Here is a 23,487-nt window from a genome sequence, read left to right on the forward strand (position 1 = left end):
CACTGAGAAAATTGTCCATTTAATCCTATTCTCTGTTTCCTGTCTTTTAGCCAGTTTGCAATCCACAAAAGGACATTGCCACCTATCCCATGACTTTTTACTTTTCCTAGAAGCCTCTCATGAGGAACTTTGTCAAACACCTTCTGAAAATCCAAGTATACTACATCTACCAGTTCATCTTTATCCACATGTTTATTAACACCAACATGTTTATTAACACCAACAAAAACATGTTTATTAACATGTTTTTGAAAACCAACAAGACTGAGATTCTTATCTCTCAAGACAACCTTCCCACCTATCCTACATCACCACCCGACTCACAATCAGCCAACTTAACCATCAAACTCGCTCCTTTTGTCAGACTTAGGTGTCATGCTGGATAACCAGCTCAACCTCAAGAAGTTCGTGAACACCACCACGAAGGAGTGCTTCTTTAAGCTCCAAGTCCTCAGAAACCTAAAACCACTCCTGCACGTCCAAGATTTCAGACTAGTACTGCAATCAATCATCTTGTCGAAACTGGACTATTGTAATTCCCTTCTACTCGGCCTTCCAGCCAACTCCTTAAAGCTCCTCCAGATGGTTCAGAACTCAGCAGCAAGGCTTCTCACCAACACCAAAAAAAAGAGAACACATCTCCCCTACTCTTCAGAAAATACACTGGTTACCCATTAAATACAGGATCCTCTTCAAGGTACTCATGATCATTCATAAAGTTATACACAACCTCACTGCCCTCCACACATCCGCTCAACTTAAACCACACACCTCTTCTAGACCAATCAGGATGGCCTACAAAGACACCTTGTATGGTCCCCAAGCCAAAACATCCCTGAGAAAACGCGCCATATCGACAGCAGGACCTCACCATTGGAATGCGCTACCCCCCGACCTCAGACAAGAATCTTGCCCCTCCATGTTAAAAAAAAAACTGAAAACATGGCTATTCAGCCAAGCCTTTCAGGACATTTAATCGCCCATCGCCTGCAACCTTACTCTCCCAAGCGATCATACCAGTTCATTGTGGATATCTCCCTATTTCTGTTTGCTGGTCCCGAGATGATATGAAAGGATTTTTTATTTTATGATAAGTTAAGAATGAGTTTCGACCTGTTCTCCACTGTTACCTCTTCTGTTAATTGTTTTTAATTGTTCCCTGTACCGCCACTGAGCGATTGTTGTAGTTACATTGTAAACAGATATGATTTGTATACTTTACAGGAATGTCGGTATAGAAAAAAAAATAAAAATAAATAAATAAATAACTCCTTCAAAAAAGTGAAGCAGATTTGTGAAGCAAGGCTTGCCTTGGGTAAAGCCATGCTGACTTTGTTCCATTAAACCATGTCTTTCTATATATTCTGTGATTTTAATGTTTAGAACACTTTCCACTATTTTTCCTGGCACTGAAGTCAGGCTAACCGGTCTGTAGTTTCCTGGATCGCCCCTGGAGCCCTTTTTAAATATTAGGATTACATTAGCTATCCTCCAGTCTTCAGGTACAATGGATGATTTTAATGATAGGTTACAAATTTTTACTAATAGGTCTGAAATTTTATTTTTTAGTTCCTTCAGAACTCTGGGGTGTATACCATCCGGTCCAGGTGATTTACTACTCTTCAGTTTGTCAATCAGCCCTACCACATCTTCTAGATTCACCGTGATTTGATTCAGTCCATCTGAATCATTACCCATGAAAACCTTCTCCAGTACGGGTACCTCCCCAACATCCTCTTCAGTAAACACCGAAGCAAAGAAATCATGTAATCTTTCCGCGATGGCTTTATCTTCTCTAAGTGCCCCGTTAACCCCTCGATCATCTAACGGTCTAATTGACTCCCTCACAGGCTTTCTGCTTCGGATATATTTTAAAAAGTTTTTACTGTGAGTTTTTGCCTCTACGGCCAACTTCTTTTCAAATTCTCTCTTAGCCTGTCTTATAAATGTCTTACATTTAACTTGCCAACGTTTATGCATTATCCTATTTTCTTCTGTTGGATCCTTTTTCCAATTTTTGAATGAAGATCTTTTGGCTAAAATAGCTTCTTTCCCTTTTAACCATTCCGGTAATCGTTTTGCCTTCTTTCCACCTTTCTTAATGTGTGGAATACATCTGGACTATTCTTCTAGAATGTTTTTTTGTTTGTTTGTTTGTTGTTTTTTTTTAAACAATGACCATGCCTCTTGTACACTTTTTACTTTTGTAGCTGCTCCTTTCAGTTTTTTTCTAACAATTTTTCTCATTTTATCAAAGTTTCCCTTTTGAAAGTTTAGCACGAGAGCCGTGGATTTGCATACTGTTCCTCTTCCAGTCATTAATTCAAATTTGATCATATTATGATCACTATTGCCAAGTGGCCCCACCACCGTTACCTCTCTCACCAAATCCTGTGCTCCACCGAGAATTAGATCTAAAATTGCTCCCTCTCTCGTCGGTTCTTGAACCAATTGCTCCATAAAGCTATCATTTATTCCATCCAAGAACGTTATCTCTCTAGCGTGTCCGATGATACATATACCCAGTCAATATTGGAGTAATTGAAGTCTCCCATTATTACCGCACTACTAATTTGGTTAGCTTCCCTAATTTCTCTTAGCATTTCATTATTCGTCTCATCATCTTGACCAGGTAGACGATAATATACTCCTATCACTATAGTCTTCCCCGACACACAAGGGATTTCTACCCATAAAGATTCAATTTTGCATTTAGTCTCTTGCAGAATGTTTATCCTGTTGGGACTCTATGCCATCCCGGACATAAAGCGCCACACCGCCTCCCGGGTGCTCCTCTGTCACTGCATTATAATTTGTACCCCGGTATAGCACTGTCCCATTGTTTGTCCTCCTTCCACCATGTCTCTGAGATGCCAATTAAGTTTATGTCATCATTCACTTCTATACATTCTAATTCTCCCATCTTACTTCTTAGACTTCTGGCATTAGCATACAAACATTTCAAAGTTTGTTTTTTGTTTGTATTTTCATTCTGCTTTTTAATTGACAGGGATAAGTTAGAATTTTTTTAGCTCAGGTGAGTTTTTAGTTACAGGCACTTGGACTACTTTTCTTATTATTGGAACCTCACTGTCGGGATGCTCTAATTCTAATGCATCATTAGTATCCTTTGAAGATACCTCTCTCCGAACCATGCGCTGCTGAGCGACTGTCTGCTTTCCCCTTTGTTCTAGTTTAAAAGCTGCTCTCTCTCCTTTTTAAAGGTTAGCACCAGCAGTCTGGTTCCACCCTGGTTAAGGTGGAGCCCATCCCTTCGGAAGAGACTCCCCCTTCCCCAAAAGGTTCCCCAGTTCCTAACAAAACTGAATCCCTCTTCCTTGCAGCATCGTCTCATCCACGCATTGAGACTCCGGAGCTCTGCCTGCCTCTGGTGACCTGCGCGTGGAACAGGGAGCATTTCAAAGAATGCTAGCCTGGAGGTTCTGGATTTGAGTTTTCTACCTAAGAGCCTAAATTTGGCTTCCAGAACCTCCCTCCCACATTTTCCTATGTTGTTGGTGCCCACATGTACCACAACAGCCGGCTCCTCCCCAGCACTGTCTAAAATCCTATCTAGGTGACGTGTGAGGTCCTCCACCTTCGCACCAGATAGGCATGTTACCAGGCGATCCTCACGCCCACCAGCCACCCAGCTATCTACATTCCTAATAATCGAATTACCAACTATGACGGCCAACCTAACCCTTCCCTCCTGGGCAGTAGGCCTTGGGGAGATATCCTCGGTGCGAAAGGACAATGCATCACCTGGAGAGCAGGTCCTTGCTACAGGATCCTTTCCTGCTGCACCCGATTGATGCCCTCCAATTATGAGACCTTCTTCCTCCAAGGCAGCACCAGGGCTGCCAGTCTGAAGTTGGGACTTGGCTACTATGTCCCTGAAGGTCTCATCTATATACATCTCTGTCTGCCTCAGCTCCTCCAGTTCTGCTACTCTAGCCTCCAGAGATCGGACTCGTTCTCTGAGAGCCAGGAGCTCTTTGCATCGCATGTACATGTACAAGTTCTCACCGGCGGGTAAAAAGTCATACATGTGACACTATGCAAAAGACTGGGAAGCCCCCTCTTGCTGCTGGGTTGCTGCCTTCATCTCAATTTTGTTCAGTTCCTAGTTAAGTTTTAGGTTGCTATGGGAGTAGGAATGTGTCTAATTAAAGTCCTTTAAATGTATTAGTGAATTCACTATATGTCTGGTAGTGGCCTACAGGGGAATGATCAAACTCTCAATAAAGTTTTTGTTTGTTGTTTTTTTTTTTTGTGAAAGTGGCACCTGCCTATAAATTAAAGGATGAGCTAGGGGTGGGTGGGGAAGGGTTGGGAAATCCAAACAGTAACTTCAGTTAGTCAGCCAGAGTGACTCACTGCTCTCTTGATTATCAAATGTTGGTACCTAATCAAACCAAATCACACTACCTCAACACCTTTCCAAGGAGAGTAACTGAACTTTTCAACCTTTTTACTTAGGTATACACTGCTCCTAGCATATTTCTAGCTTCTAGCTACTTTTTTTTTTTTTTTTTTTTTTTTTTTAATACAAACACTCAGTTCTGCTTATTAGTTGCCTTAGACTTTTAAAAATAAACACACTAACTACTGCTTGCTAGCTGCCTTACTGACACACCATTTAAAAATACAGTCTGTTTATTCGCTGCCTTACTGACTATTAAAAGCACAAACACACTAAATAATATTCCCAAATAGTTAACTTTGCCCCAATACTTTTGAAAAAGACAATGTCCCAAGCAAAAACTTACTGATTCTTTTCAGCCACCAGCAAGGTGATCCTCTCCTCTCAGTGCTCCCACTGGAATACCCAAACTCCCATGGTCCTCAGTGCTCCCACTGGAATACCCAAACTCCCATGGTCCTCTTTCAATTTCACGCAATCCTCTTGTAATTTAACAACTTTGAATAATTTTGTATCAGCAAATTTGATCACTTCACTCGTTCCCATCTGTAGATCATTTATAAAAATGTTAAAAAGCAGCAGTCCCAGTTCAGATCCATGGCACACTCCATTATTTACCTTTCTCCATTGAGAAAATTTACCATTTAGCCCTACCCTGTTTTCTGTCTTTTAACCAGTTCTTGCCAGGTTCTTATGGCCTGGATTGGCCACTATTGGAAACAGGATGCTAGGCTTGATGGACCCCTGGTCTGACCCAGTATGGCATGTTCTTATAACATTGCCTCCGATACCATGACAATTTCCTCAAGTCTCTCAAACTTTCAAATGTTTTCTCAAAGTCCAGATATATTACCTGGTCTACATTTATCCACATATTTATTTATATCTTCAAACAAATTTAGCAGATTGGTGAGACAAGACTTCCCTTGGAGAAATCCATATTAGCTTTGTCCATTAAACTATGACTATCTATATGTTCAATAATGTTCTCCTTTACAATAGTTTCAACCATTTTTCCCCAGCACAGACATCAAGCTCACCGTGTGTATAGTTTCATGGCCCACCCTTGCAAACCTTTTTAAAAACTGTCATTACATTGGCCCACACTTCAATCATCAGGTACTGTATCTGAATTTAATGACAGTTTAAAGATTATTAATAGTAGGTCTGCTATTTCATTTTTCAGTTCTTTTGGCACTCTGGGATGTATACCATCTGGTCCAGATGATTTGCAACACTTCTTATTTGTCAGTTTGCCCTATTACATCTTCCAGGTTCACCGAGATTTCTTTTAGTTCCTGTGCATCATCACCTTTAATTATTTAGGGCATGAATATCTGTTTACATCATTAATGTTCTGCAGGAAACAAAATTAATTTAATCTCTGCTATAGCCTTGTCCTCCCATAGTGCCTCTTTTACTCCCTCAATCATCTAAGGGTCCAACTCCCTCACAGGTTTCTTGCTTTAATGTACCTGACAAGTTTTTTTATTACATGATTTTGCTTCCGCAGCAAACTTCTTTTCAAATTGTCTTTGCCTTTATATCAGTGCTTTGCATCTAACTTGCAAAGCACTGATTCCTGTTTTCTTCATTTGGATCCTTTTTCCATTTTTTTGAAAGATATTTTGGCTAGAATAGCCTCTCACACCTCACCTTTTAATCATGCCATCAGGCCTTCATGCCTCAGTCTCCCCCTTTTGAAAGCTAAATATGATTGTAGTAGGTTTCCTTAATGTCCTTCCCTCCAGTAAAGTCGAATTTGATCATGTTATGATCACTATTGCCAAGTGGCCCCAACACCATTACTTCTCACTCCACTAAGGATTAGGTCTAAAATAGTTCCTCCACTTGGCAATTGTACCAGCATTCTCCATGAAGCAGTCATTTATTTCATCCAGAAGCTTTATGTTAGTATTAGTGTGGGCCCTGGGCCGAGGTGAGAGATCGTACCGCCCACAGGGAGGAGCCCCGTAAGCCTCACCGTCTGGAGGCGGAGTCTCAGCTGACGTCAGACACAGTATCAGTCTAAAGTCTTTATTAAAGAGATAGAGTGACACTACCCGCGGAGCGGGGAGGTGCCAGAGAGGTCTCACAGACCCAAAACACAGGGTCAGTGAAAAGAGGGATACTCAGAGAGGATACCTTCGTAGAGTTGGTAATGGTCCGCCGAGCAGGATACCCCGATGAGGTCTTCAGTAGAGGTGGTAGTGGTCCGCAGAGCGGGGTACGCCGATGAGGTCCTATTGAGATGGTAATGGTCCACGGAGTGGAATACACTGGAGAGGGTCCTCAGTAGAGATGATAGCGGTCCGCAGAGCGGGGTACGCTGATGAGGTCCTTAGTAGAGTTGGCAATGGCCTGCAGAGCAGGATACACCGGTGAGGGTCCTTTGTAGAGATGGTAGTGGTCCGCAGAGCGGGGGAACACCAATAGAGTCCTCAGTAGATTAGGTAAAGGCCCGCAGAGTAGGATAGGCCTGAAGGAGTCCTCAGTAGAGATGGTAATGGTCCGCAGAGCAGGGTACACCAGAGAGGTCCTCGGTAGAACCGGAAGTGGTCCACAGAGTGGGGTACTCACAAAAAGAGTAGCGATGCTTCCAGGGAAGCCCCGAGGAACAGGGCAGGCAGAAGTTCCAAGCGTTAGGCCCTCTGAGGAGCGAATAGCCAAGACGAGGAGAGAGCCCCCGAGGAGCGGGTACCCGAGACGTCTTACGCCAGGAAGCAGGAACTGGAACTGGCACGCAGGGTCCTCAGAGTGAGGCGGATTTAGCAAGGATGGAACTCTTTGCCAAGTCGTTGGTAGGCAGGGCCAGCGAGGTTAAATATCCTGGAGGGATGACTTCATCTGGAGGGGACGCCTCCGAGGTTCCCGCCAAGACGTGCTTAAGACTGGCCCGTGCACGCGCCCTAAGGGATTCCGAAGGCAAGATGGCGGTCAGCGGCGTCCGTGCCGCTCCAGGAGGCCTGGGAGCGGTAGGCAGGGAAGTGAAGAAAGAGGTGAGCAGCAGCGGTCGCAGCCGTCCTCGACCAATGGGTGTAACACTTTACCTCCTTAGCATGTCCTAATGTGATATTTGACCACTCAATACTGGGGTAATTGAAGTCACCCATTATTACCGTATTACTAATTGTTTTTTTTTTTTTAGCTTCCTTAATTTCTGTTAACGTTTCATCATCTGTTCATTCTGGCCAGGTGGATGTTAGTTCACCCCAACTACTATTCTATTCCCCTTCTAACATGGAATTTCTATTCACAGGGATTGTACAGTGCATTTTGTTTCCTGCAAAATATTTATCCTGTTTAACTCTATACCCTCTTTACCCCTCCACCCATTTGATGTATCCTATCATGCAATATAATTTGTACCCTAGTATCACAATGTCCCATTGGTTAGCCTTTTTCCATGTCTCTGAGATGTCAATTATATCTACCTCTTCATTCAGTGCTATGCAATATAATTCTCCCTTTTTTTTTTAAGGCATTTGTATACAGACATTTCAAAGTATTTTTTTGTTTGTATTAATAACCTGCTTATCAGGTGACAAGGGTAATATGGAATCTTTCTACTCATCTGCTCCTTACTCAAACACCACCTGGACTACTTAAACATTTATTGCAACCTCTCTATTGGGATGCCAAAGCTGTTTTGTTAGTATCCTATAAAGATATATCATTCCAAACCATGCGCTGCTGAGCGACTGCTGCTCTCCCCCCATCATCTAGCTCTCTCTCCTTTTTAAAGGTTAGTGCCAGCAGCCTGGTCCCATTGGAATATTTATAGTTAAGTTAAGAAAAAAAAATGCAGACATGTGCCTGGATTACGTGAGATGGAGAAACTAGAAAGTGAACAGAAATGAGACGATTAGTTTTCTTAAGGACTGCTTCTAACATTCTGCTCTCCCAATTTATGTTGCTTTCCTCCTGCACTACTTAGCTAAGACTAAATTGCCTTACTTATATGTTTAAAGTTTGAAACTAGTTAGTTGGTTTGCTTATTCTTCTCATATCAAGTTCTGATTTGTTCCAATGATTTGTTCCAATGAAAAAAAAAAATGTGTTCCATGTAAACTGCCACACGGCAGTAGTTATTACCGTTTAACTGTGAACCGGAGTGATATGTATTGTATACAGGAACTCCCGGTATATAAATCCATAAATAAATAAAATAAATAAATAAAAAAAACTTGACTCAAAGTGGATTACAAAAGGCAATAAAAATACACAATATACAACCATTAATGAAGCAGAATACAATACAACAGAGTATGAATACAGGCATTATTACAAACATAACCTCACACTAATACCAGATACCCACCTCACACAACCCAATAAACTGATGCCCCAAAAATAAAAGCTAGGGGGTCTTTCCCACATATGCTGAATGGGAGAAGAGTCTTGGTGATCAGGCCCATAGCATTAAATCACTGGTTTTAAACCCACGCAGAGTGTAAGAAGAAAACAATTGAGTAGCAAATTCTACAGTGATTTTACAATTCATGGTTCTGGGAAGATTTGACTAGAAAGATAAAAAGTCACAAATCTGTTCTTTGCTTAGAGTTCCGTTGATAAATAAGCAAGTAATAAGTTGAAGTAAAATAAATAAATAAAGCCCTTTAAAAAAATAATTGTTATATATTGTCATATATTTTAAACAATTGTTAACCTTTTTGTTACCATACCTTCCCGGTACCTGACTCTGCTACTCTAGCCCTCTCTCCCAGATACAGCTCCCTTAAGTTATATGTAATTTCTAATTTCCTAAGTTAATGGTTACCCCGATTCAATGTAAACCCATGTGATATTCCCTTGAATGTCAATATAGAAAAGATTTAAATAAATAAAAAGAAAAAACACACATTAGATTGTACGATGACTGCCGATACTAAAATGACATAAGTCATAGTGATAGTAGTCTCCCAGATGACTTAATGTGTTCTTAAATTGTATATAAAAGTTCTTGTGAATTTCAATAAATCTATGAACTCAGACAGCTCCATGCACCACAAACATCCCTGCAGCTCTTACGTTGATACTATACAGTGTACCACAAACAAAGCTGCCAAGGTTGGGACAGCTCTGCACCACATTAAGGACTAGTGAGACCACAATCTTGCCCCAGGCAATGCATGTAGGGGATAGCAGCATGGCTCCCATTCACACTGCGGAGAGGGGCTGTGTAAACAGAAAAAGAAGCAATTTAATATAAAAATTACCATATTTGTAGGTCCAGCATCACTTCTCGCTTATCTACTTGTTTGGTGTAAACTTTCACGCCAGTGATTCGAGGAGACTGGAGGAATAAAACTGCGCGTCAGTATTACAGGGCGATTATCAGGTAGGATAGCAAACAAAAAAAAAAAAAAAAACTGAACCACACAGCCAATTTGTCAACAAAAGGGAATGCACTGAAAAATGTTTGCAGAAAGCTACCAACAATCACCAGGAAACCAATATGCAAACAGAGCTCACTGCAGTACTCACAACAGGCTTTTCATTTAGGGCATTACTCAGAAATGCTAGGTCTCTTATTCATCTGGGCAAAGCCCTGAAGTTTAAACGAGGAACAAACAGAGAAGCTAAACTGGGAGAAGGATAAACCCTCTTCCTCCAATTTTTTCTCTTTATGAAGGCAAATTTTGCCGAGCTGTTAATACTATTTCCATAACACTTTTTTTTTTTTTTTTTTAAATAGTGGAAGGTCATTTTTAAAACATTCAGAAGTTTCAGAATCACTTTGGAAGATTTTATTGCGAAACCTGTAACGCGATTCACAGATTTTATAAATAAGATATATCACATTACAAAAGGAATGTGTTTCCAAATTTAATAAGGGAGCTGCGTTACAATTAGATACCTTCCAACATTTCCAGCTCCTGCGTTTTTACTGTATGTTGGTGTCACCAGCATAATCTGACTCCTACAAAAAAAAACCCCCACCCCAGCCTAGCTCTAAAGCCCATTATTAATATCAAAGTTCAGGAATCTCAGCCATTTAAATAACACACAGCAGCTCATATAAAATTCTAAAGTTACAGTACAGATATTTATTGCGCTTGCCTGTTTGTAGTAACACAAAGGTATGGGGCATCCTATGACAATGTGGCATAGCTGGCAAAGTGTGGGGTGCAGCCGAGTGCCTTACAGTCTCACCATATGCATGTTTTATTATGACGCACACCAAGCCTCAGAATTATGCCATTACACTCACAAAAAAAAAAAAAAAGCACAAAACAGTGAAAAAACACAGATTCACAATGAAGTCTGGTTTGGTGACCATTTGTGTGCGTTTCCCACACCCAAAATTCCTGTCCCAGATATTCCTCTGTCACTTCCTTTAGTTTGTTCTGAACAGAGGTCGCCATCCAACTATATTTTACACAAGAAAAAAAAAAAAAAAGGGATGTAATCGAGACAGTAGTCTTCAAAATTAATTTGGATTTCAGAAATCACTTTGTTAAGAAGAAAATTATACAGATTAAACAAAACATCAGAAGTTAAAAAAATTACCTTCTCTCCAAAACTAAGTTTAGTAAAAGTAAATGCTTTTAGATGAATATTTGATCCTCTGATGGATGGCTCAATTTTCTCTTGGAACATTTTTTCCATGTACATCCCAAAGTAAGGCCAAGCCTGCCTCAGGACCTATGCAGTGAGACAAGAACAAGGTCACAGTCAGGAGCCTTTGTGTAAAACAAGAAAAATTCAGATTCTTGAGGACACACCTACCTGCCGACTGCTTTTGCTTCAAAGTGTATCATCTGCCTTAAAAAGAAAAGTTGGAGCACATGCAACTAAAAATGCTTAACCTCCCACTCCACCCCAAGGCAGTAAATATTTTAAGATATTTATCCACAGCTGAAAAGGCTCTTAATTGTATTTGTGCAAGTAAAAATCTCAAGTATGCACTTTCCACATTCCTTGTCCACAGTCATAGTATCATAGTAATATAGTAATAGCAGCAGCAAAGGACCAAATGGTCCATCCAGTCTGCCCAGCAAGCTTCTTATGGTAGTATCTGCTGTGCCGTGGGTTACCCCCATGTTTCTCTTAAGGGTAGCAACTGCCACTCTGTGCAGTTATTATGATAACCCATTAAAAAAAAAGTATCACTAGCAACATTTTTACTGGATGCTGAGCCTTCTTGAAAATTCAGACATCGCTGAATTGTTTTGCTTATGGACTTGGTTAGAAGCAGTCCTGTGCTTTTTTTCCCCTCATGTCTGCATATCAGTACTCCCAGACTGTGAAAGCCAGGGCATGTTGGTTGTCGTCTGAATCCAATTCCTCTTCCTCCACCACCGCCCCCCTCCCACTCACAGCCAATGTCTCAATGACTATTAAACTAAATTGGCAGCACTGCCATATGTCTGTAACTGGCTTCCATGCACATCATTTCTCACCTATGTCCTACTTTTTGTAAACGCAAACATACATTCATATAGAGTTTACTCCGCCCACTTACCCATCCCCATTTACCATAAGGTTTTTCCCTTAATTTTATACCTCCTGGCATCTCCGTGGTCTAGCTATTGCAATGTCTTCTGCTGTACCCAAACCAGGCCAAGAGGAGACACGCTATTGTGTGATGCCAAGATTCCCGCTCCCCCCCCCCCCCCCACACACACACACACAAAAAAAAAGGGAGGGGCTAGCATTAGCCAAAAAAAGACCAAAAAATCCCTTCAGAAAAAAAAATGATTAATTTACATCTCTATACTAGCCCAACAGCAGCTTACAAAACCAAGGTATTCTAGAGCGATTCTCCCTTAATAGCTCATAGGCACACATTTTAAAAATATATAATTTCTACACATTAAGCTCAGAAGATCATCAGTTCTTCAATCACAAATTATCAGTGAGAAAAAGATCATTTCATGGCTCCAGTATCAGAACCCTAACATCTATCTGAAAAAGTACAGACCAGTTTTACTTCAAAAGATAACTTCTGATGAAACAAAATAAAAAGATAATTTTTAAGCTCTAACCCCTAGCACAGCAGGAGTGTATATTAAGTTTAAATAGTCACAGAAACCTGGAATGCAAAAATACTCTAGTGCCATTTGCTTTAAAAGTTAAGTCAGGTTTCTTCTACCCATGCAGAATTTCTGGTGACAGACTGCAAGCTCCATAAAAGTTGCTAATGACCAGGGCATATAGTTCAAAGTAAAATCTTTTCAATTGACCATGACTGGGAGAGTCTGAGAGACGATACGTTACAGAATTGCAGCACAGTTGGGTCAAGCTTAATTTGCCATGACAGTCGAGGAACATTTACTCTGATGATGATTTGAACCAGCAAACAGGGAAATAATGCTATGCACTGGGAATGCTGTACAGAAATATATTTTAACATCAAGGCACCTAGGCACTTTGCTCATTTGTACAGACTTCATGCTTTTCTTTACAGAATAGATCCTCCTCTTTGGAGAACAGCTCTCTCTTCACAGGAGGCAATATTTTAACTCTTTGAACCCATTGTCCCTGAATTCAGGGACGGCCTGATATATCAATAATCACCCGTTATCCCAGTAAACCGGTATAATCACATACTGATTTATTCCGTTCCCACGTAATACCAGTATAGGAGTCCTATGGGTAGCAAACAATACTATTAAAAATAGCACAATGATAAAAATTATTGGTTTTCCCGAGGAGCTTAGGGTTGACGGGTTTATCATCATAGGAACCTAGGGTTCAAAGGGTTAACTAGGTATAGAAAATTAAATCACAAGAAAGCCAGAGTACTAGGGTATAAGTTTAAGTTTGATGATATAATTATGTTTTATTAGTGCAAGTTTGAAAATGATTTTTTTTTTTTTTTGAAGGGGAGGAGATGGTGTCATAATAAAAAGGACATGAGGAGGCTGGGGTCAGATGAAGTGCAACTGGATTGGAAGAGCGGGGGACCATCAGAAACTTCTAGGACATCTTCAACAATGCTGGATTCTATGGTTAAATATCCAAATGGTCTTGGATATAGACTGGAATGCATTTCTCTGTCATGGTTTGATTTTATGAATGAATATAAGATGAACCAAAGTGAAAGCAAGTTTGCTTACCATAAACAGTGCTTTCTGTACATAGCCATTACACGTGGGGAGACATTATCCGATGGCACAGAACAAGCTCGTCTCTTCAAGCTAGCAGAGCTTTGAGCTCTGAGCATGTGCAGGAGTTCCCGCGCAGATATTTCGTCATGGGCCTCCTCAGTCTATACAACAGCTAATCTAGCTATGTAGTTGACTCTCCAGGGAGAAGGGAGTGAATTCTATGGCTAATTCGTCCTGCTGACTACAAAAACTTTACAGTAAGCAAACTTGCTTTTATCAATCATAAGCAGGCTGAATTAACCATTACACAGGGGGGGGGGGGGGGGGGGAGACCCAAAATTGAGGACTGAATGGGAGCATTTACTGAATAAGCAACATGGACTCCACCATTGAAAACAGACTAATGTGAGTGCAGGTTATGCAAAACTGCTTGTCCAAATTTACTGTCAGCTCTTAAGAAACTGTCCAGATAGTAGCGAGACGTAAAGGTGTGACTAGAGTACCATGTGGCAGCTTTGCAGATGTTTTTGAAGAAGACTTCGCACAAAGCGGCAATGGAAGTGGCTATAGCTCTAATCTGATGAGCTTTGGCCACATCTGTGATATCAATTGTGCTGAAGTGTAGCAGTGTTGAATATATTTGGCTAATTGGATAATGTATGTTTGGAGACCACTACTCCCCATCTGTTTGTGAAGTTCGAGTCAGAGTAGAGAGGCTTACCAATGTGGTTGAGTTCTTCTCTTGTAATAGGCCAGTGCCTTTTTGCAATCCAAGGTGTGAAGGTTCTTTCCACAGTCGTGTACATGCGGTCACAGGAAGGTGGGCAATATAATGGATTGATTGCAGTGAAAGGCAGAGACCACCCTTGGGAGAAACTTAGGGTGAGTACCAAGTATTACTTTATGTGGATGACCTGCATATATGGTGGAAGCTCGTCGACTTCTTGCCAAAGTTATAGCAACCAAGTATTTAAGGGACGCTGTATCCGAAGATTCAAAGGATGGCTTCTGTGCAAGGAAAACATTCAAATCCCAAGGCACTGGGATGTTCCATACAGGATGTTTCACGTGCCATAAACCTTTCATAAATATTACAACCAGTGGATGGGTCGATAGTTTTGTCTATTGTAACATAAGCTGTTATGGTGCTGAGCTATACTCTGACAGAAGATATAGCAAGTCAAGTCAGAAAGGCGAAGCAAGACAAACAACGTTTTGGGTTTACAAGTGATCGAGATGATTTTTACTAACAGCACTTCAAATATCTATTCCATTTAAGAGAATAATCCTTATCTAGTTGAAGTCTTTCTAGCCAAAATAATATCATCTTCAATACTTCTGAGTAATGATAGATCCACAGTCACAGAGCATTCAACATCCAGGCCATCAGGTTGAGGGATAAGAACATAAGAACATGCCATACTGGGTCAGACCAAGGGTCCATCAAGCCCAGCATCCTGTTTCCAACAGTGGCCAATCCAGGCCATAAGAACCTGGCAAGTACCCAAAAACTAAGTCTATTCCATGTTACCGTTGCTAGTAATAGCAGTGGCTATTTTCTAAGTCAACTTAATTAATAGCAGGTAATGGACTTCTCCTCCAAGAACTTATCCAATCCTTTTTTAAACACAGCTATACCAACTGCACTAACCACATCCTCTGGCAACAAATTCCAGAGTTCAATTGTGCGTTGAGTGAAAAAGAACCTTCTCCGATCAGTTTTAAATGTGCCACATGCTAACTTCATGGAGTGCCCCCTAGTCTTTCTATTATCCGAAAGAGTAAAAAACAGATTCACATCTACCCGTTCTAGACCTCTCATGATTCCAAACACCTCTATCATATCCCCCCTCAGCCGTCTCCTCTCCAAGCTGAAAAGTCACAACCTCTTTAGTCTTTCCTCATAGGGGTGCTGTTCCATTCCCCCTATCACCTTGGTCGCCCTTCTCTGTACCTTCTCCATCGCAACAGGTTTGGATTATGAAGCTTCCCTCTATCTTGAGTTAGTAAGGTAGAATCTGATTAGAGATGTACTGGAGAACTGCTAGAAAGTCATACAAGATACACAAACCAGGAACAAGCAGCCACAATCACATTGCCGACAAAGTCGTGCCACTAAGACTGCAAGATATTTTGTGAACATCCTTGGGGCTTCCGAGAAGCCAAAGGGGAGAACCTTTTAGCGGTAGTGTGCGCTCTTCTCCACAAACCTGAGGCAGGGTGAATGGAGGGTGTATGCATAAGTGTCTTTCAGATCCAGCTCACACATTCAATCCCTTGGCTGAATGAAAGGGAGAATCTGTAGGGAGTTCATCTTGCACCTCTCTCCCTAGTCCTCAGTCTCTACAAGTCCAGAAGGCCTCAATCGTCATGACTTCTTGGGGATTAGGAAATACTGGGACTAGAATCCCTGGCTACACTCCTGAGAAGGGACAGGCTCGACTACCTTTGGCTAAAGGAGCAACTCCACCTCCAGCTGCTGTTGGGCATCTTGAGATAGCTTGGCACTAAAGACTGAAATTCACTGGGTCAGAGAAGAGCAAGAAAAGGTGAGCGGTAGCCATACTCCACAATTCTGAGGACCCATTGGCCATTGATGACCTGGCATCATTCCATGAAGGACTGAGCCCTTCCCCTCACTGGATGAGGTGGGTCTCAGAGTTATCAAAAGTTGATCCCAAGCTTAAGCTTTGTCTGCTGCTGAGTCTTTGGGTGACACTTTTCCCTTTGTCAATTTTGAGCAGGCAGTTATTGCTGCTAAAAGAGTAAGACCAGCTTGGATGATGATGAAAACAGCAGAAGAGATGTCTTTGTAAGAATGGATACTTGCAGGAAAATGCTGGTGGCCAGGCAGGAGCCAGCTGGTCCCCCACCGCAGTTGATAATGACTGTAAGATAGGTTGATGCTCCTTAATCAGAGCAGTCTCTTGAAGTCTGCTGCCAAATAAATTGCCCTCTGTACAGGGTACATCCACATCTTCTGAGGCCACACATTTGCAACCACGCGAGTCTTCAGCTCCTATGGAAATGGATGATGTCCTTGCTGCAGTGCCCTTCACATTCCTCCACTGTCTGGCAGAAGTCCACCATCTCTGGGTTTGATAATTCTGTCAAAGGCTTTAACTTTTGCACACATTTGTGCAAATACTGATCATGCAGAGCGCTAGTGAGCCACAATCCAGGCATTCAGCATTAATTCCTGGAAGATGCCCCTCACCCCCCAAAAACATGTCCAATGCTTTTGGAATACTTTGCAGGAAGTGTATTGGAGTGATCACAAGTGCATTTAGTACGTTTCAATGCTGACTTCACCACCATAAAACGGTGCAATCGGAACAGTGGGGTAGGCCTAGACAAGCTTTCAGGCCACCGGAAGGCACAATGTCTGTCTGCCACATCCTTATCTACAAACACTTGAGGAGTCTATGAACCAAGATAGCTGCAAAGTCTGCTGGAAGTTGAAAAAAACTGAAGAAACCCAAAAACATTTATCCTCAGGTCCTTTTCCTTCCTGACACTGATTAACAGCATCTCTGCCAGCTTATCAAAAAATGTAATAGTAGCTGAGATCCTCCACAGGAGAGGTATGCCGAGGCAAGTCCAGTTGGGTATATGAAGGGATCACCGTGGAATCTTCCTCCCCCGTCAACCACGGAGGGAAGGGGGGAAAACAATGACGATACTGAACCATGACCCCCAACAATGAGAAAAACCGAGGAAGAGTTCTCTGCTAGATCGAGGTGGAAATATCAGATAGGAACTCAGAATGAATTGATCCATCAACTTTTTCTTCCAGCTCACAGAGAAAACTTATTCCCAATGCTGGAGGCTCTTGAGCAGAGTACACAACAGTGTGGGACTTAAGTAGCCCCACTATATGGAAAGGAGAGGTTCTAATCTCCCTCTCTGGTCTTCAGGGCTTAAGGTAGCAATTAAATTCTTCACTAGTTTTGATAGCTGGGCTTCCACTAGCTGAGGGACCCTCTGCAGAGTTGGAAGAGAGTCATCCTCTTCAGAAACCTAGATAAACTCATCCTTATTAAGGGCTTCCAGTAAAGCAAAGGAGGAGTGCTCAGCATCATGGCAGTTGCATCTGCTGTAGCAGTGGCTCGCTCCAAGTGCTCCACAAGAGTTATATCAACAACTCCTGAATGGAACCTTGGTTCATGGATGGTGCCAGCCAACACCTCCTTCTGCACCATATTAACAGCAATGAGACTCTCATGCTTATGCTATGAAGCACTAAGCTCTTACAAAAACAGTGCCTTAGATTGTCATGACAAGTGAGCTGACTGCATACTAGAATGCAAGCTCCATTCAAATGATACGAATGATACCTTTGTTATTTCAGTTCTGGGTAAAATAAATGACTCTGCACCAAGGGGATCTTCCACACCATTTATTTAAAAATTTATAACTTGCCTATCGACAATTTTAGGTGGTGTACAGATAACACATAATAAGATAAAAGCATAAAAAGTAAACAAACAGATAAAAGAATGATGGGTTCTGTATCGATGAGGCTAAATCCCACCTCAGTATTAAAGAGGGGACCACTTTGACAGAACCCTGCACCAATTTTTTCCTCATTTCTGAAGGGGTGGGCCTGAAGAGGTCCCTTACATTGTTTAGGCACTCATCTTAAGCACTTCACCCAGCGCCACAGATCTGGGACCCTCACCATGATGGGGCAGGGGGACCTTTCCATGCTTGCAGAACCAAGAGAGGGAAGATTCCTTTCTTGATTTTTTTTTTTTTTAAGGAGATGCCTAATTTTTTTCATTGTGTCAGAATGTTTCTTGTCTAGCAAAGAGCTCTTGAAGCATCCTTCCTCTTATTCCTACCAACAGCCCCTATTGTGGGAGCGGCACACCTACACTTAAGTATCTGGCAATGGGACAGATTTCAACTGGGAGCAAGGCCCCTGAAACAGTCCAAACAGAGATGTGCATTTGTTTGAAATGAATGGGTAAAATGCATTGAACGAATCCATTTTTGTTTCATCCGTGGACCTCTGAAACGAACGGAGGGGTTCACAGGAATTTACCATATTTTTCGCTCTATAAGATGCACTTTTTTCCCCCCAAAAGTGGGGGGAAAATGTCTGTGCGTCTTATGGAGCGAATATAAAAAAAAAAAAAAAAATTAAAAATCTAACAAATCCCCCACCCCCCTCCGAACCCCCCCCCATAGATCTTCCAAATTAATTTACTACAGCCCCCCACCCTCCTGAAAACCCCCAAGACCTGCCATAAGTCCCAGTGGTCCAGCAGGGGTCCAGGAGCGGTCCAGGAGCAATCTCCTGGACTTGGGCCGTCGGCTGCCAGCAATCAAAATGGCGCCGACGGCCCTTTGCCCTTACTATGTCACTGGGGTCGACCAATGCCAGCGATAGCCCCTGTGACATAGTAAGGGCAAAGGGCTGTCGGCGCCATTGGTCAACCCCAGTGACATAGTAAGGGCAAAGGGCCGTCGGCGCCATTTTGATTGCTGGCAGCCGACGGCTCAAATCCAGGAGATCGCTCCTGAACCGCCAGGGACTTTTGCAGGTCTTGGAGGGGTCAGGAGGGTGGGGGGGGGTTATATTTAATTAATTTGGCAGGTCTTGGGGGGGTCAGGAGGGTGGGGGGTTGTTAATTAATTGAAAGTGTTGGGATGGGGTTTTTTTTGGGGGGGGGGGGAGGTTTCCCACAGAATTAGAAAGACAAAAGTTTTCTGATCTGGGGAATGGACCGAAATGGCCCTCCCCAGACCCGAAAACAAAATAGGGAGAAAAAAAAATGTTATGCACTCCCCTAATTTGCTCCATAAGTCGCACAGACGCCCGGGGACAGAGCCAGTGTAGCACAAATTTTTTTTTTTTAAATTTCCCCCCTCTGAATCCTAGGTGCGTCTTATGGTCAGGTGCGTCTTATGGAGCGAAAAATACGGTACATAAAACTGTGTCTCATTTGTTTCCCATTCAAGTGTATGGCCATGCTGAGCAAATAAACAGCTGTAGGTTCTAACAGGTAACTAAGGCAACCAGTTTTTGTCAGTGTGACATCACAGCCGCTGGGAGCAGAGGCAGGATTGGTTGGCAAGGAGACCAGCTGGAGGAAAAATCACAATGAAGCATCCTAGCCTATAGCTAGATCAAGTGATGCCAACGTCCTCCCACTGAAAGGTCTGAGCGCATGCAAGAAACTTTCTATTTGCTCTCTGGTAAAGTATCTCTTGTAAGAAGCTCAGAGTTAAAAAAAAAAAAAAGAGACAGCTTTGGCACTGGTAAAAAGCTTTTTCTGAGCTTGTTTGCTGCAGGTCTGAGCTCTCTCTCTCACTGAGAGAAACAGAAAGACAGCGGCACTGCTTTCTGTATTTACTGGGAGAAAGGCCGGAGTGGCGTGAAGATATAGAATTAGTCACTGGCACTGCTTCAACCTCTATCTGTAATGCAGCAGTATACCGAAGTGATCTGCAGGTAGACTGAAGAGAAGAACAGCCTTACCACACTGCCCGCCTTCTTGGTTTTGTTTCTAAACAGTTTTTGTGTGTGCACAAAAGGAGTCAATCACGTGTGTGTGTGTGTGTGAGTGTGAGAGTGTGAGAGTGTGTGTGAGAGAGAGAGAGAGAGAAATATGGCCATTTTTGCACAAACTAGAGTGGCAATGTGAGTGATAGTACAATATCAAATTCTTTTGTGATATCAAAAACCCCTTTAGTCACTTCAAATTCCATCATGCAACTGCAAAGAAAGGGCAGAAAAGGGAATGGCAAGGGCAGAGGATTTTCTGCAGAGTCAGCTCAGCCTAGTAGTAGCCCTGACCCTAAATTTAAAACTTTTTTTTTAGCCATAGAACACCAGCAGTGGAAGCCAGAAGAAAATGTAATTTGGACAGCACGTGCCACAACCTTCTTGTTTTCCAGCAAGGAAAAAAAGGGCAGGAGATCCGTCCAAGGCTGGCATTAGCAGGGAAGGGGCCTGGACAGGGGCAGCCAAAACCAGCAGCACGCCCCTCTATGGTCACTGATTCCAAGGCAATGGAGCAGGTATTTTCAATATCTGATTCTGGGAAAAGTCTCATCTGGGATTCCCTGAATCAGAAACTGAACGAGCTAGTAGCTGAAGAAACTTGGGAGGTTTAGTCAATAGCATCAGCATCCAGCGAGGTGATGGGGAGTCATAATACCGATGGTGTCGAGAGCAACTCCCAAGAAATGCAGGCAAGCAAGCATGGGCGATATCCCTGGCCTCATTCCTCACATTGCACCCTCAGCTCAAAGATGCAGGGAAAAGATCACACAAGACACCCTTGGTCTAGAATCACTTTAAAGGAGGGAGGACCGGTGTTTTGCTGCAGTAAGGCCATCAAGGGAAGAAACTGGGGCATCTGAAAAAATGCTGGAATGCAGCATCACAAAGCAGAAGCAGCACCTGCTAGGGTTAGCAACAAGGGAGGGGGGCAATATTACCCTAGGGACCCCCTCTGCCACTCAAAGCAAAAGTCAGAGGAAAGGGCCTGAAAAGGAGAAGACTTTTCCCCAAGCTGATCCCATGGCCCCTTCAATTCAGTCAGGTGGCAGGCCAGCAGCCCCCTGGGCATGTGCCTGCAGCGGCACCCCCCCCCCCCCCATAGAGAAAATGGAGTGGTGTTCTGTACAGGGCCGATGCAAGGGGATTTGGCGCCCTAGGCGAGCCTTCTACCTTGCACGTTCCCACCAACAAAATGCAAGCCTAGACCTTTCGACTTATTACCACCTGTGTTATGCACCTATAGTCCCTGTCACTTGCCGCCGCCTCACGCTACTTAAAATATTGATATACGACTTGTAATTAGTTTTGCGCTGTTATATTTCTCCCGCTCTATTTCTTTGTATTAGTTATATGACAACTTACTTCTGCCTCTATTCCTTTCCTTTATGCATTTTACATTCGCATCTCCCAGTTTGCTGCTCCCTGTTTTTTGTAATTGATTTCTCTATGTTGTTCCCTCTTGTTCGATGTAAACCGGCTTGATGTCCTGACAAATGTCGGTAAAGAAAAGCCTTAAATAAATAAATAATATATATATATACTTGGGGCCCGTTGTAATAAGGTGTGCTAGGCCGTATACATATACTAACACATGCTTGATGTGCACACTTTTCTGATTAGACTTTTACTCCCAATTTAACAAGGAGCTTTGCGCACAACTACACACTAGCATGTGAACACAAATTAGCATGGCTAAATCATCCCCCTAACTCAGAGAGGTGCATATGCTTAACTCATGTTTGTTTAATGCTCAAAATTTAACTCCCTGGTCAAAGATAGCATCAAGTCCCTGTGGCCAGTCTGAGGCTGAACCTGGAGCTCATGGTGCAGGGGTCCTGTACTTGGGATTAATGTGCAAAAAATCTGATGTATGCGCAGAACATGTTTCCTGTGCAGAGAGCATGGTTTATGTGTACTAAGCCTTTGCTCGTACAGTATCAGGTTAGTGCGCTTTTTTTTTTTTAACTCACAATGCAGTTGCACACCATTAATTTACTGCATCAAGAATTAAGTCTTTCAGTGTGCAAAGAAAGAAAAATGTGTGCTGAAGTTCAGCTCACAGTTTATTTATATCTTTCTCCTGGGGGAATTCTGTGCAAAAAAATGTAAAGTTCTGCAAACAAAAACTTTATATTGGTCAAAATAATTTATATGACAAGTTTTTAAGTAATTTCATTTTAAATGAATACAGAAAAAATTATTAAAGATACAGAATTTTAAATATTTTGAGCAGAATTTCCCTAGAAATTCACTAAGTGTCCCTTCCACTCACTCTCCCTATTCCCCTGGCCACTTTGCCTTCTCAGGCCCCAACTCTTCCACCTGCCAGTATCTCTCCCCTCTACCTCTAGGCCCAACCCCTACCACTCTATGGCCACTCCCAGAGTTTGACCCCGTTCTCAGTACTGCCCCTTACACACTCCCTCTCTCTAGTGCACATACACACATCCTCATACAGGCTCCCTCACTCGCACACCCACCCCTCATACAGGGGCCCTCTCTCTTGCATACACACCCACACAAGCTCCTTCTCTCTCACGCATACACCCTCATACGGGCTACCTATGTCTCTCTCTCACACACCCCTTCACACAGGCTAGCACCCTCACTTACACATGATCCCTTTTTCATACACACCAGCTCCCAATCTTTCACACACACACACACACACACATACGCCCTCCTTCACAATCTCCTCATATAGGCTCCCCCTCTCTCTGGCATCCACACTCAAGTATCTCCCTGCTCTCTTTCTCCCCCCTCCCCTCTCACATGCTCCTGCTTATCCCCTTGCTCTTCTCTCTCTCTCACCTCCTTCCCCCTCACACACATTCACTCTCACCAGGGCCTTCCTCTTCGGTGTGAGCAGAGCGCAGCACGCAGGGACCTTCCTCTTCACCACGAACGGCTTGTGCCCGTTCGCGGCATGCTGGGGTCTCCTCTGTAGCTCAGAATCCCCCCCCCCCGGACTAACATCTTATTACATAAGCTCCTTGGTCATTAGTCAACATTCAGTTGGCTATAATATGTTAGTTGCTTTAAAAGCCATGGGGGAAGGCTTCTAGGAGTAGTAGTGTGCAATATTTACATTACAAATTAGGAGCCATTATCAGTTTTTTTCTGGCTCTGCTTAATCAGAGAAGAATCAGTGAATGAAGACAACTGAGCTACTCTAGAACTTTACTCAACTTGTCTAACCTGAAGGTTCAGTTAAAAAAAAAAATAAACAGATAAAATCCCACATCCTCTCTGCCCTTGCTTGAATAGATGACGGGTTGTTACTCCACCCACTGAGGTCCCAGGCTTACCTTGTTCAGCCACTCCACGCGTTCAACATCCGGAAAATTAACCTGGAAACAAAACCAAATTTTTAAAAAATGGTCATTGTGCAATCTGTTATCAAATACTGAAATTTTACATCGGACATTGCTATTTTACAAATAAGGGAATTAACTAATGACAGGTCTAATATACACAAATCTCATATGATA

General features: G+C 42.6%; 1 protein-coding gene across 1 annotated transcript in view; it reads right to left on the minus strand.

Moving 5' to 3' along the window:
- Positions 1-23,487, minus strand: part of ESYT3 (extended synaptotagmin 3) — a 193,069-nt gene that overhangs the window by 110,889 nt on the left and 58,693 nt on the right. Inside the window, exons 2-4 of the mRNA XM_029605310.1 lie at positions 23,305-23,346; positions 10,940-11,074; positions 9,646-9,722 (exon numbers count right to left, since the gene is read on the minus strand). Coding sequence (XP_029461170.1) covers positions 9,646-9,722; positions 10,940-11,074; positions 23,305-23,346 — 254 coding nt within the window. The remainder of the gene's footprint in view (positions 1-9,645; positions 9,723-10,939; positions 11,075-23,304; positions 23,347-23,487) is intronic.

This window comes from Rhinatrema bivittatum, chromosome 6 (assembly GCF_901001135.1).
Source record: "Rhinatrema bivittatum chromosome 6, aRhiBiv1.1, whole genome shotgun sequence".
Taxonomy (NCBI): domain Eukaryota; kingdom Metazoa; phylum Chordata; class Amphibia; order Gymnophiona; family Rhinatrematidae; genus Rhinatrema; species Rhinatrema bivittatum.